This window comes from Cajanus cajan, chromosome 1 (genome assembly GCF_000230855.2).
Source record: "Cajanus cajan strain Asha chromosome 1, NIPB_CcT2T_4, whole genome shotgun sequence".
In the NCBI taxonomy this organism is placed as follows: domain Eukaryota; kingdom Viridiplantae; phylum Streptophyta; class Magnoliopsida; order Fabales; family Fabaceae; genus Cajanus; species Cajanus cajan.
In genome coordinates, this window is record NC_138517.1 from 3,054,361 (window position 1) to 3,068,664 (window position 14,304).

Below are 14,304 nucleotides of genomic sequence, written 5' to 3' on the forward strand. Positions count from 1 at the left end.
ATCGATTTTTTGTCTTTTGCAGAGGAATGAACTCTTTGTTACTCATTTGCACATTGTTGCTGCTTCTTAGGTATGAATCAAGGTTTCGTTAGCACTTTTCTACTTCGCATTGCTACTCTGGCTATCTGTTTTATTTGATTTTTTGGTTGTTCTATTTGTGTAGGTAGTGGGCGTTTTCTTTTGGGTTGTTATATGAAACTGAATGGCTTGTTCTGCTTGCAGAACGGGCCGTTCTGCTGGCATTTTTATTTTTATTTTTTATTTTTTTTCCTACTTTTTTATGTCAGTTGTATTAATATTCGACGTAAATTTACGTCGGTTTTGAAGATCCGACGTAAAATTTACGTCTCCCGCTTCTACTTCGGTACGTTTTCTGACGTAAAAAGCTAAAAATGTCCGACGTAATACACCTCTTTTGTACTAGTGACGTTAAAAAATCAATTACCTGCCATAACATCTCTTTTGCATTTTTCACGTTAATAAAAATCCCGTCTATAAATAAATACACAAGGAAACCAACCATCTCTATCTCAGTATTTCCAAATTCCAATCAAGCAAACAATTATCAGAAATAATGTTTGTTGAAACTTTAGTTATCCCTACAATAATACTCGTTATTGTGATGATATTCATATTATTGGTACATCCAAAACAAAGGCATGAGAAAAATGCACCAGGTCCGAAGGGTTTGCCATTTATTGGTAACCTCCACATGCTAGGAAAACTCCCACATCGCAGCCTTCAATCCCTTGCCACAAAATATGGACCTATAATGTCCTTAAAGCTAGGTCAGGTTCCAGCCATAGTGGTTTCTTCCCCTGAAACCGCTGAGCTATTCCTCAAAACCCATGACATTGCTTTTGCCAGCAGACCTAAAATTCAATTGTCGGAGTATCTTTCTCATGGCAGCAAGGGCATGTCGTTTTCTGAGTACAGTGCTTACTGGCGCAACGCGAGGAAAGTGTGCACTCTACAGCTTCTGAGTGCGTCAAAAATTGAAATGTTTGCTCCTTTAAGGAGAGAGGAGTTGGGAGCGTTGGTGAAGTCGCTGAAAAATTCAGCGGCATCACGTGAGGTTGTGGATCTGAGTGAGTTGTTGGGGGAGCTCATGGAGAACATCGTGTGTAAGATGGTGTTGGGGCGTGCCATTGATCATAGGTTCGATTTGAAAGGGCTTATTTATGAGGTCATGAACTTGGCTGGTGCTTTCAATCTTGCAGATTACATGCCTTGGCTCAGCGTCTTTGATCCTCAGGTATGAAATTTAACCTATCTCTTTTTTTTCTTTTTTTTTTAATTAAACATCTTTATAATTTTTTTTTATATTTGTTTTGTTTCTTATATATTTTTGCCTATCATATTCAACATATAGTGTCACGTTGTTTTGATAGTAGCATCATTACAATAAAATTTATTATTAACGATAATTATTTAATAATCATAAATTAATTATTTCTATTTTATTATCTAATAAAAATATTAATAATTAGTGTATAATAATTATTAAAAATGTATTTATATTATATTAAAATTTATTATTAATGACAATTATTTATCAAGAAAAACTTAAGTCTCACATCGATAAGAAAAAAGATAATTAAAGAGTATATAAGTGAAAAATAATTCTTACTTTATAAGTTGGTTTCATAGGGTTAAGTTAGACCTATAATATCACTCATCATTACCAAACTCAATAATCTTAAACTTGAGGGGCTCAATAATCCTAAATTTAAGAAGGTGTATCGGGAAAAATCCATTAAAAAGTATGCAAGTAAAAAATAACCCACTTTACAAGTCTTACATCTCTTAGGAGATGAGACAATCAAATAAATAAAAAAATTAAAGAATATATAAGTAGAAGACTACCCTCATCTTACAAGAATAATTGGTACTAAATTTATGCTGATAAAGAATTTTGCAGTAATTTTTATTATCACTAAACATAATATTAAATATCACTAAAAATTTATTTTGTTGTAGTGTACATTTTATTTCTTTAAATAAGTTCTTGAATTCATATTTTAAAGATGAAAATAATATAATTTAAAATTTATGATTTAAAAATGTATTCAAGTCTTAGAAATGAAAATAATATAATTTAAAGCTTGAGATTTAAAATTTAGCAACAAAAAATATGTAAAGACTAATCATTTATAAAATTGATAGATATTCGTAACAATAATATTATTGTTATAAAAAAAAAATAACACGTTGGGTGAAAATTTTGAAACAAGACATCAACAACATCAACATTGGATTTCATTGTCTTCTATTTTTCTTTGAGCAATCAATCATATCGGGTTGGGTGAAAATTTTGAAACAAGACATCAACAACATCAACATTGGATTTCATTGTCTTCTATTTTTCTTTGAGCAATCAATCATATCGGGTAGCGTAAAAAATATGTGGTCCCAAGAGCTTACCTGAAGTCTTGGTGGGTCAGCCTTAAAAAGAAGAAATTTGATTGGCTAAAAAGTTCAATATTTAAGGGAATGTATTGAAAAAAAATTCATAAAAAAAATATGTAAGTAAAAAATAATTTTCATTTTATAAATTTATATTTTTTAAGGGATGAAATAATTAAAAAAAATAAAAATAAATAAAAGATAGTTTCACATCAATTATAGATATAAAGTAATTAAAGAATATATAAATTATGAATTATTTCTTAAACTTTTAGTAGCAATAATAAAAAATATTAAATGCCAATAAAAATGTCACAAAAACTTATATATTTTTCTTGATTATTATAAAGATTTTTACTAGCATGCAAAATATTTTAGTAATACTAATGTAAAAATATTGGTAAAAGATTTTACAACAATTTTTACTATTACTAAAAATAATATTAAATGTCATAAAAGTCTATTTTATTGTAATGTGTATTTTATTTCTTTAAATAAGGTCTTGAATTCATATTTTAGAGATGAAAATAATATAATTTAAAATTTAAGACTTAAAGTTTAGGATTGAAAAATGTTTAAAGAGTAGTCATTTATAAAATTGATAGATATTTTATAATAATAATATTATTATTATAAAGAAAACACGTTGGGTGAAAATTATGAAACTAGACATCCCAACCAAAAAAATCATCAACATTGTATTTCTTTGTCTTCTATTTTTCTTTGCGCAATCAATCATATCGGGTAGCGTAAAAAATATGTGGTCCGAAGAGCTTACCTGATGGCTTGGTGGGTCAGACTTAAAAAATCTGACTGGCTAATAATTTCAAGGTTTGAAGCCTTTTTTTATTTTTTATTTTTTATAATTCAAATAATTGAAAATAAAAGAAGTACAAGGGATACTCAAATCTATTACAAAATACCACATGTGAACTAAAATTACCGTTCCCCAATTAGGAACTTAAGCTAGACTATCACATCCAGTCCACAACATTGAAATAAAAATTACATAATCAGATTTTTCTAATAGACTCATTTACCACCTGGATATATTTACTTAGGTGAGACAAACTGTTAGATTCATGGACCAAGAAGCAAAGTCGTACCTAAAATCTTTATGTCTTGTCCTTAACCAGTTCCAGGTTCTAATTTTAACTAAATCTATTATCTTCATTGCAGATATTTGAATGGAAGAAAAAACTAGCCAACCACACTATCTATATGATGGTTAACCAAATATGATCCTAAGTTTATTTATTTATTTACGGTAAAAGTTGAATAACAATAGAAAATAAATAAAATGAGTTAATTTAAGTCGAGCTAATCAGTCTGTCCGGATTATAAAATCATTGATCCATAATAAGAATAGGTGTTTTAAAAACTGAATCACATCGAATCAAAAATTGGTAGTTTGGTTAGTTCATCAATTGGACTCGTTATAAAAATTAACTTGTTTCAATGTATTTATTTATAATATGTCTAACTTAAATAATTTTTATAATATATTATTATTTTTAAATTATATATTTAATAATATAATGTATATACAGATATTACACATATTATTTTATGATATTAATTATAAGTATATTATATATATATACATATTATTTATATTTTTAATTTGTATTAATATATAGTTTAATATGTAACTTTTCATATATTTTTTTTATATAAAATAAAAATAAATATAATTTTAAATAAATTAAAATTAAAATTTAAGATACAATATAAATTTATTGAAATTTATAAATATAAAATATATACAACATGAATATTTTTTAAAAAAAAATTAATAAAAATTACGTCATACAGTTTAATTAATAATTTACCAATTCAACTTTTGATCTACTACCCAGAACACTAACTAATTTGATTATGGATCCAAATTTTAAAACTATAATAATAACAACTCGAATCAATTCTCTTACAACTTACAAGTATTGCTCCACGAAGGGTAGACCCAACCCGGCCAAACCCACTTGAAAGCTCTAATATTGCACATGTTATCTAATTATATGTTACATTTATTAATAATTACATTTTCAAACGCGTTATTTGAAACTTAATTGTAACCAATTAATCCTATGCAAGAGAAAGCCTAATGTTTATATTTACAACTAGTTTTAAGGAATATTACATTATATCTGAATCCTTTTCATGACTTTATTTTGTAACGAAACTTATTATCATTTTTCTTACTCCATATATTATTTATTTATTACTCTTACTATATTCTAATTAAACATAAGAGGAAAATACTAATAACATATATTTTACATATTATTTTATTATTGTGTAAAATTTACATAAAAGTAGTATTAAATAAAAAAAAAATGGGACATATATAATAAACAAGAAACAACACCTGTCACACATATAGATCATTTGTATGATCCCGGCCATTTGAATTTTATCATATAATGTGTTAAAAAGTATTTTAAAAAATATTTGAATATGCGTTGTCAATATTAATTTTCACGCATGCATGAAATAAATGAAATATTATACATGCAATTAATCCTTACATCCTACGATCATTGACGGGTCAGGGACTAACAAGGCGATTAAAGAAAGTAAGCAAGACATTTGACCAAGTCATGGAGCAGATTATCCAAGACCACGAGCATCCACATAATAAAAAACAAAAAGGATCAAGCAACAAAGACTTTGTGGACATATTGCTATCACTTATGCACCAACCCATGGGTCTTGAGGACGACCAAAATGTCTTGGATAGAAGTAATATCAAAGCTATTATAATAGATATTATTGCAGCAGCATTTGACACGGCATCTACAACGGTTGAATGGGCCATGTCAGAACTCTTGCGGCATCCAAATGTGATGAAAACTCTTCAGGATGAGCTAGAAAATGCAGTGGGATTGAAGAAACATGTGAAGGAAATTGACGTGCAAAATTTGCCTTATTTGAATATGGTGGTCAAGGAGACCCTAAGATTACATCCGGTTGCACCTTTGCTCCTGCCTCATGAGTGTCGAGGAGATGTTACTATTAATGGTTATTATATAAAGAAGAAAACAAGGCTCATAGTAAATGCATGGGCAATAGGGCGAGATCCTAATGTTTGGTATAATGCTGAGATGTTTGATCCCAAGAGATTTGAGAATAACAATATTGACATTCGTGGAAATGACTTTCGAGTGATACCATTTGGTTCAGGTCGAAGAGGTTGTCCTGGGATTCATATGGGTCTAACTACTGTTAACCTTATTCTGGCTCAGTTAGTACATTGTTTTGATTGGGTGCTTCCATTAGGCATGACTCCTGATGAGTTAGACATGAATGAGATATTTGGACTCACGATACCCAGAAGTAAACACTTGTTGGCCATACCAGTTTATCGACTAGTTGATCAATAAGAACAATAATTTCCTGTCAATTTATATTTGTAATAATTTGAAGTCATGTGAAATGTTTAATTATAACGAGTGAAATCTATTTACTAAAATAAATATTAGTTGACTTACTTTATTTAATAATTTATATTTTATATTAAATTTTAATAATTTAATTATTAAATTAAATATTTTTAATGTATAGATTAAATTTATATATTTTAAATTTTTTTAAAAATTATTTGATATTTTTTTTCATCAATTCAAATAGAAGGATAATCATATAAAATAAAAATATTTTATACATTAATTTAAATTTATATAAGGAAGTATCATATAATTTTTAAATATTTTTAAAAATTTATAAATTTAATCTATGTATTAGGTGGAATAAGTCTATTATAATAGTTCAGGCACACTAGAATGAGAAAGATCTAACAATTTATAACTTAATCTTCTAAAACATTGTGTGCTCTAAACACCTTATTTAGAGCTACATGTATTCTATCAAGTTGATCATAATTTTATTAGAAAGATAAGATAATTATCTACAACTTCTATGTTGACATTAAGTGTTAGTTCTACCATCTACTATTTTTAAAAATTACAAAATCACATTTTAGTCTAAACTTAACAGTTTGACCTTCGCTTACTAATTTGATCATAAATTTAGTTCTAGATCTTATTTTTAAGTGATTCTAACAGAATTTAAAAGCTAACATCTAGGAGTACAACTTTTATTAGTATTAAAAAACCTAACTCTTACATTTAATAATACTTTAAAGGCTTACAACATACGTATACTACACTTTGCACACAGAACATGAAGTTCATCTTTTAACTAGCATAATTCTGTCATTCCTTAACATTTTTATGTGATTCTTGAGCCCTGTTTGTAACCCCAAATGTATACTTTCTAACTCAACAATTGAAATGCAACTTCATTAATCACACACGGAGAAATTACATAAATACCAAGGCATAGAATTTTCAAAATTAGGTATAACTCACATCTAAACTCTCTTCTCTAAATTCAATTGGTAAAAACATATATTAAAGTCTATTATACCATCAATTACACAAATTCAATCTTAATTTTACATAATTTCATACTCATAACATCTTCTCATACGATTACCCAAATGCATTCTATTAGGGTTCCCACAAAAATTCACATGTAACTTAAATCATATCAACAAACATTAATGCACAAAATTAACCATATATAATCATAAGTGCAACAATTATAAAAGTAAAATAATTATAAGGAAGCCTAAAATTCAAGAATGAAAAACATTTGGGAAAACCTCTTCATACCATGCTACATAAAAAAGACACCAATACACGAAATTAATCATGAACATATATAATTAATGACAATACAAAAACTAGAAGAATCATATAGGAGACAACAAATCATAAACAAATACAAATTAAAATTCTCCTCATACAACACATACAACAAACAAGAGGCTAGGTGTAAACCTCACTATCTAATAATTATCCCATGCCTTAAAGCAAGATTACTCACTATCCCTTACCTTGATGAATACTTGATGAAGGACATGGATATCCACAATTTTCTACGAGTTTTGGTTCTTCTTCACATTCTTCAAAGTATATACATAATATGAAAAATGAGAAGCATAAAAATAAAAAGAATAAAAATAAAAAGATTTGTCATAACCTCTTTTTAAAAAACTTAATCCACACTTAACCCTTCACTGAAAATATTTTAACCATAGTTCTCTTTTCCCTTCTCTCAAATATTAAAACTTATAAATAAATAATATATCAAATAAATATAGTTCTCCCAACCCAAATAATTATAACAAAATACAATAATTAATAAATATATTTCTTCGAACACCATTATAATTAAAATAAAAAAAATATAAACAATAAACAATTACAATAAATATAAATATTTTTATCCAAATACTTATTATAATAAAATATTATAAAAATACATATTTTTCTAATAAATATTTTGTAAAATAATTTTTTGTAAATATATATTATTTAATTAAAATACTCATAATTATTAAAAGCCTCTAAAATATCTTATTAAACTCTTTAATTACTCAAAATATCCTTTTAATAATTTTAGAAAACTTAGAATTTTACATTAAGAGGTACATCTTAATAACTTAATCTATAACAATATATCAAGGTGATTCATCATTTTCTCGTACACAATTTTTAAAAAGTTTTTATCCTTAAATTTATTATAGTAGTTGCACAATTTTTTTTTAGTGGAAGATAACTCAATTTTATTAATTTAAATAAAAATAGTTTTTCAAAAGTCAATTGCATCATAACCACCTTGTAAGTTTCATATCCTACAACATTAACAAAAACACAAAGTACCTTTTTTGTTAATAATTATTAATACAAGTATCATTATTAAAATAATATTAAAATCAAATATAAAAACACAAAGTACCTTTTTTGGCTTAGAGCCCAAACCTAACAAATTTAAAACCTAGCCAAACCTAGCATAGCGAACCCCATCAGCGGACGACTTTCCTTCATTGCATGGGGACTACGTATTTACGTAAGACATAATTGAATATTAAAGAGGTGTATTGAATTGAAATTTTGAAAAATTATTTTAACATGAAAATAAATTTTAATAGATTAATTTTTTTTTAAGGAATGTCATGATTTTTAAGATTTTTTTTTAAAATATAGATTTTAATCAAGACTTTATAATTTGTATTTTAATGGATTTTAACATATTTTGATAGATTTATATCATAAGATTTTAAAGAATTTTATGGATTTAACATAAAAACATAGATTTATGAAACACATTTAATGTTACAAGAATTAATAAAAAAATTAACATAAATAATAAAGAAAATTAAAATCAACAATTTTTTTCTCTATTTTTTGACAAATAATTGTCTCTATCTTTTGATAAATAATTGACTATAATGTCCTTTTAATTAATATTTCTTCACATTTCTAAAGCTATACTAGTCTTTAATGCATTGACATATTCTTTTTCGTAATCTTGAATCTAAACAATATGTTCCAAATTATGGTATTTATTAACCGGTAGTAATGAAGATGAAGATTTACCCATTGTTTCAATTAGAAATTCATTAAAATGACAATTTTGTAAAGAAAGCTATATAGTGTTTCACATATTAATATAAGTTTGGCTTGTGTCTTTAATAGAAATGAAGACACCGACTTGAAAATTATGTAGCATAATTTAAAAATATTAGATATCCTCTCAATCACATTTTTAAGGATGCATGGTGTAAGTTGAACACTTCATTTTCATTTTGAGGGTTCTTACCATGACTTGTAAAATCTTGGAGATGAAAAATGAGAGAAATGAATAAAAATAAAAAGAAGAAATGAGATAAAGAAGAAAAGAGAAAGAGAGAAGAGAAGCTAAGATATATAGGTAATAGATCAAAAGGAGAGAGAAGCAACAAAAATGAGACAAAAAAAGAGAATGAGATAAGGGAGAGAGAAAGATGAGAAAGAGAGAGAGAAACAATAAAGGCGAGAAAGAAGATTCAAAAGAGAGAGAAAAGAAAGAAAGAAGAGAAATAAAAGAGAAAAAAAGTCATGCAAAATTTCAAAGATTTTTGTGAGATTGTTATATGAATGAATTATACGTGAATTCTAATAAAAAGTTTCACAAAATCTATAATGCAAAACAATTTATTGAAATATCTATTTTTTGAATACCAATAAACTTTTTTTAAGTAAAAAAAATTCTTCATTAAATATCATCAAATTTTGATAAACTCCTAAAAAATTATGATTGTATTAATTGAATACCACCAGATTTTGATATTATCAAAAAAATCATGATTGTCTTAATTGAATATCACAAAACTTTTTTATATTAAAGTCTTGATTAAATACTACAAGATCTTTTTATAATATTTTTGGTTCAAATCTATTAAAATCTTACACACATTAGAATTCAAGGGAAAAAAACTTCATAAAATTAAATTACATGCTATGTGTCAAATTTTGTTCACATCACGACACGTGCATGGTGATTTCAATCCAAATAATCATTTTCTGATTCATGCCTAGCCTATCACTACTAGAACAGTGTTATTTTCCTGCGAATTTTTCTACAAAAAAATATTTACAATATTTTTTTGCGAAAAATAATTTATAGATATTTCTTACAAATTTTGCTACAATTTTAATGATCATAGAAATTTTTTTCCATGGTAAACATTTGCAGAAAATATTGTAAGAATTTTATTTTGTTTCTTGCAAATTTTCTTGCAAAAATAAATTCGGAAGTAATGTTTACTAAATGGTAGAAAAGTTTTTCAGTTAACTTTTCCTGCAAATTTTAATCTGCAAGAAAAATAAAAAAATATTTAAATTTATAAGTTTAATATTTTAAAAAAACTTAAAGTCCCACATCGATTGAAAATAAAACAATTAAAGAGTATATAAGTTGGGGCAACACTTACCTTACAAGTTGATTTGTATGGTTGAATGTTAGGTGTAATGTAGTAAGTTATTTCAGAAGGCCCAAAAGCCCAATATGGGTGATTTAGTATCCCAGAACGGGTCGTTCCCAATCTGGAATGGGCTGTTCCAAACTACTAAATTGACCTGTAAATCGTAGTTGAGAACGGGTCGTTCTGGATATAGTACGGGCCGTTTTGGAGGGAGTACGGGCCGTTCTGGATGAATCCCAGAATGGGATGTTCTGGTTTCAGAACTGGCCATTCTACATGTGATTTTTACACATGATGAAGGGGTGCAGAACGGGCTGTTCCAGATTCGGAATAGGTCGTTCTGGCCACTCCTGAACTTCTATAAATAGGGGTTGTGTGGTTGAGGAGAAAATGTGGTTTTTAGAGAGAAGTTTTAGAGAGAAGGACTCTGGGTCTATGAGCTCCTTTTTCTCCCAAATTTCTCTGTATGATTCCTTTTCTCCTCTAGATCTCTAATGTTTTCTGTCTTTTCTTGAAATTCAGATTAGGAAGCTTGCTTTGCGAGGATTGAAGTTCCGAGTTGAGCTTCAGAAGAAAATTCTACTTCTTCTCAGTTATTGGCTATTTTGAGTCAATCCTCATGTGAGGGAAGCTAGAATGTTTTTTGTTTAAGTTTCATGTGAGTTTAGAAACTCAATTGATACATGAAAGTTGAGGATCCATGGCTGGATTGGAGAATTCGCTCATTTTTCGAGGTTTTGGGAAAAATGGGGTTTTTGGTGAATTTGATGCATCAAATGGGTGCATGTTGATTTTGAGTTTATTTTGTGTTGTATGGAGCCTATGCATTGTGTTTTGTGTTTGCATATGGTTGGATTTGTTAGTTTGGATGAGAGATTTTGAACTCTCTGACTGGGATTAGGCTAGGCGCAGGTTGAGCGCGCTAGGCGTGGAAGAGCTTAGGACTCTCGGGTTGGATGTTGGGCCAGGCGTGATTTATTTGTGTCAGGCGTGGAGACTCTTAGGAGTCTCTGTCTCAAGGACACCGAGCGTGACTTGAACGCGCCGGGCGTAGATGAGTTTTACGACTCTCGGGTTGGGATTAGGCTGGGCGAGCTCAGGCTGCGCCGAGCATGAATGTGTTTATGAATGAAATGATGCTAATGCATGTTAAGTTGAAGTTTTGGATCATGTATGTATGACATATGATGTATGGTGAGGTGTGAGTCATATGTATGCATAGTGATGATATATATATGAATGTTTAAATATGATATGACATGAATATATGTTCATATTATTGATCATAATGGTGGGTAGACGATGTATGATGTATGATGCATTATTGCATGTGATGTCTTATGACATGTGTATGATTATTGATCATAATGGTGGGTAGACCATGTATGATGTATGATGCATTATTGCATGTGATGTCTTATGACATGTGTATGATTGTTGATCATGATGGTGGGCAGACCATGTATGATGTATGATGCATAATTGCATGTGATGTCTTATGGCATGAGTCTAGCCTAGGACTTGAGGAGAGGAAAAATATTTTCGAACTGGAAGAGCTCACATAGAGTCTCTTGAGAGTGGTGCTTGGATAAGCCACTGATATATGAGAATGGTGCTCAGGTAGGCCACTGGATTTGGGAGAGTGGTGCTCAGGTAGGCCACTGGGTTGGGTGAGTCTCATCTAAGTCCTTAGCTAGTGTTGGAGTGGGGTATGAGGTCGAGGGTTATTCCCTTAACCAAGTATTTGGGAAGGTGCATGGATCCTTGCAGATAGTCGGTGGGCGAACTCCACAATTGACTTGGTTATCCATGCCAAGGTCGTGGTAAGCCCGTACCCAGCTGTGCTATACCTAACGGTGGATCTGGATTTCCAATTGTGTAAGTGACATCATCCAAGTAAACCCGAGTGAGGATTATATCTTGTTTAGCTGTGACCGAGCGGGTGCATTGGGCGTGAAAACGGTTAGGGTGGTTTCGGTAGGATGGGATGTCACTTATACAGCTCTGTTGTTAGGGAGATCTCCTAGGTGAATGCGTGACGACGCATTAGATGATTGATATGTATTGATATCTGTCATGAGATGTATTTATTGCAGATTATTAATATGATGAAGTGTGGTGTTTGACTTCATGATTGGTGGATTATATTTTATGCATGAGTAGTATTGGATAGAGTGTATGGTGTGATTCTATGAACATGATTGATAGTTGGATGATGTGTAGTATAGATTTTATTCTGTACTTGTATGATTGGTTTTGAACTCTAGCTTACCCTTCTGTTTCCATGTGGTGGGACTGCGATGATCATACTTGGTATGAGAGCAGGTCAGGACTAACTTGGAGTTGAGGTGACCGCTGCGAGACGGGGAGTTTGATCCTCGTGTTAGAGTTACCATTTTGGGTAACGATTTCGTCTGTGCTTGACCGACACTAGAGTCATATTATTTTTGGGATGACTGTATATATATGGTGTTCTATTTTATAACAAGAAACTTAGTTATTTTCATTCTTATTTATACCTGTATGTATGAGTTATCCAGCTTAATATTTCTCTTAGTTCACTAGCAGTAGTGTGATTCCACTAAGTGTAGAGACCATGGGGGTCGTTACATTAGGCTTATAATCTACAATCTTAGAATTTAAAAGATGATGTATCACATGTTGGAGGCACGAAAACAAATGCTTCGGATGAATTCATTGTGAGCATTTGAAATTTGAAGAATTACTGATAGAATTTATAGTAATTTCTTTAATTTTTTTTTGTAAAAAATATTCCTGCAGATTTTCTTGCGAAAAAATTCGCAGTAAACTTTCCTACGAATTTTCCTGTGAATTTTTTTTGCAAGAAACTTTCCTGCGAATTTTAAAATTTCCAAAAATATATTATCCACGAAAGTATTACCTGTAGATAAGATTTTGCAGAAAAATTTGTAAGAACAATGTTTCCTGCGAATTTTTTATAAAAATTCGCAGGAAAGTCGCATGTAATAAGAGAAATTCTAGTAGTGTCTTTCTCTCATTCTCATTCCCCTTCTCTTTCTCTCTCTCTCTCTCTCTCTCTTTCTCCCTCCCTCTCCCCCTGTCTCTCTCACTACCTTATCTTTCAAAGTCGCACACTCTTCAGTTGAGTGACCATAATTCCAATGACATGTGCAATACTTCGACGAATTTGCCCTCGATGGTGTGTGAGCCCTCTTTAGAATAGTCAATATCTCTAAAGCCAATGCTTGTTTAATAATCCTTGCTCCATTGGTATTAAAGGGTGTATAGGTAATGTATCGAGGACTTCTAGGCTGATAACTCCTAGAGTTATCCCCTCTTGCTTTTTTAGAACATTTCTCTTTCATTTTCTTTTTTAATAGGAATAACCTCAACTCTAGCTTGATTTATTGACTCTATCAACTCTTCCATTTGCATATATTTCTTAAATCATTCATATCTAATGGAGGTTTCTTTTATAGTCTGTTCACAAAAGGACGTTGTTTCAAAGTAGTGTTCAACCTATCCTTTACAACTATTGGGTATAGATTTTTGATCTCCATGGAAATTTTAGTAAAACAACCCATGAAACATCAAAGAGACTCCTTATTTTCTTTCCTTATGTTAGCCAAAGCTAGTGATGTTAACTAGTAAGGTTGACTAGTGACAAACTAACAAATTTGATAACTTTTCAAAAGAATTTTTTGTAATAAACTGATTAAGTGCCCTAGCCTTCAAAGATGTTAGGAATACAAAAAGTTGCATCTTCTTAAGTAAGTAGGGTAACTTGTGGCTATGCATATTCAAATGCTTATCTAGATATGGATCCATCATATTTCTCCAATGAAAGACTTCTCCAATTATATGACAACACAATTTCCATAATTCTTCAAGTAAATGAGTGTTTATATGTTCTTGTCAAAGTTCCATACCGAAAAGGACCCTTATCTAGAACAACCAAAAATTGTACAAGAGGCACTTGCCCCTGTGGTGTTATCAGCGCATAGTATAGAAAGGCTTCATTATTATTCTAACTGTAGGAACCCATGTTCTATTGAGACTCCTCAACTCAACATTCTCCTTCCATTGAAAGCTCTTAGGGCATT

General features: G+C 29.7%; 1 protein-coding gene across 1 annotated transcript; it reads left to right on the forward strand.

The window, feature by feature from the left end:
• Nucleotides 1–507: 507 nt before the first annotated feature.
• LOC109818255 (cytochrome P450 CYP736A12) lies at nucleotides 508–5,892 on the forward strand. Its single transcript, XM_083072845.1, has 2 exons — nucleotides 508–1,255; nucleotides 4,959–5,892. The coding sequence occupies exons 1-2, from the start codon at nucleotides 575–577 to the stop codon at nucleotides 5,787–5,789; spliced, it is 1,512 nt and encodes a 503-aa protein (XP_082928971.1). The 5' UTR covers nucleotides 508–574; the 3' UTR covers nucleotides 5,790–5,892.
• The last annotated feature ends 8,412 nt before the right edge of the window (nucleotides 5,893–14,304 follow it).

Excerpts from the sequence above, each read along its gene's own strand:
- LOC109818255 (XM_083072845.1), top strand. The coding sequence starts at position 575 with ATGTTTGTTGAAACTTTAGTTATCCCTACAATAATACTCGTTATTGTG. Across the intron at positions 1,256-4,958 it reads TCAGCGTCTTTGATCCTCAG|GGACTAACAAGGCGATTAAA; the intron begins GTATGAAATTTA and ends TTGACGGGTCAG.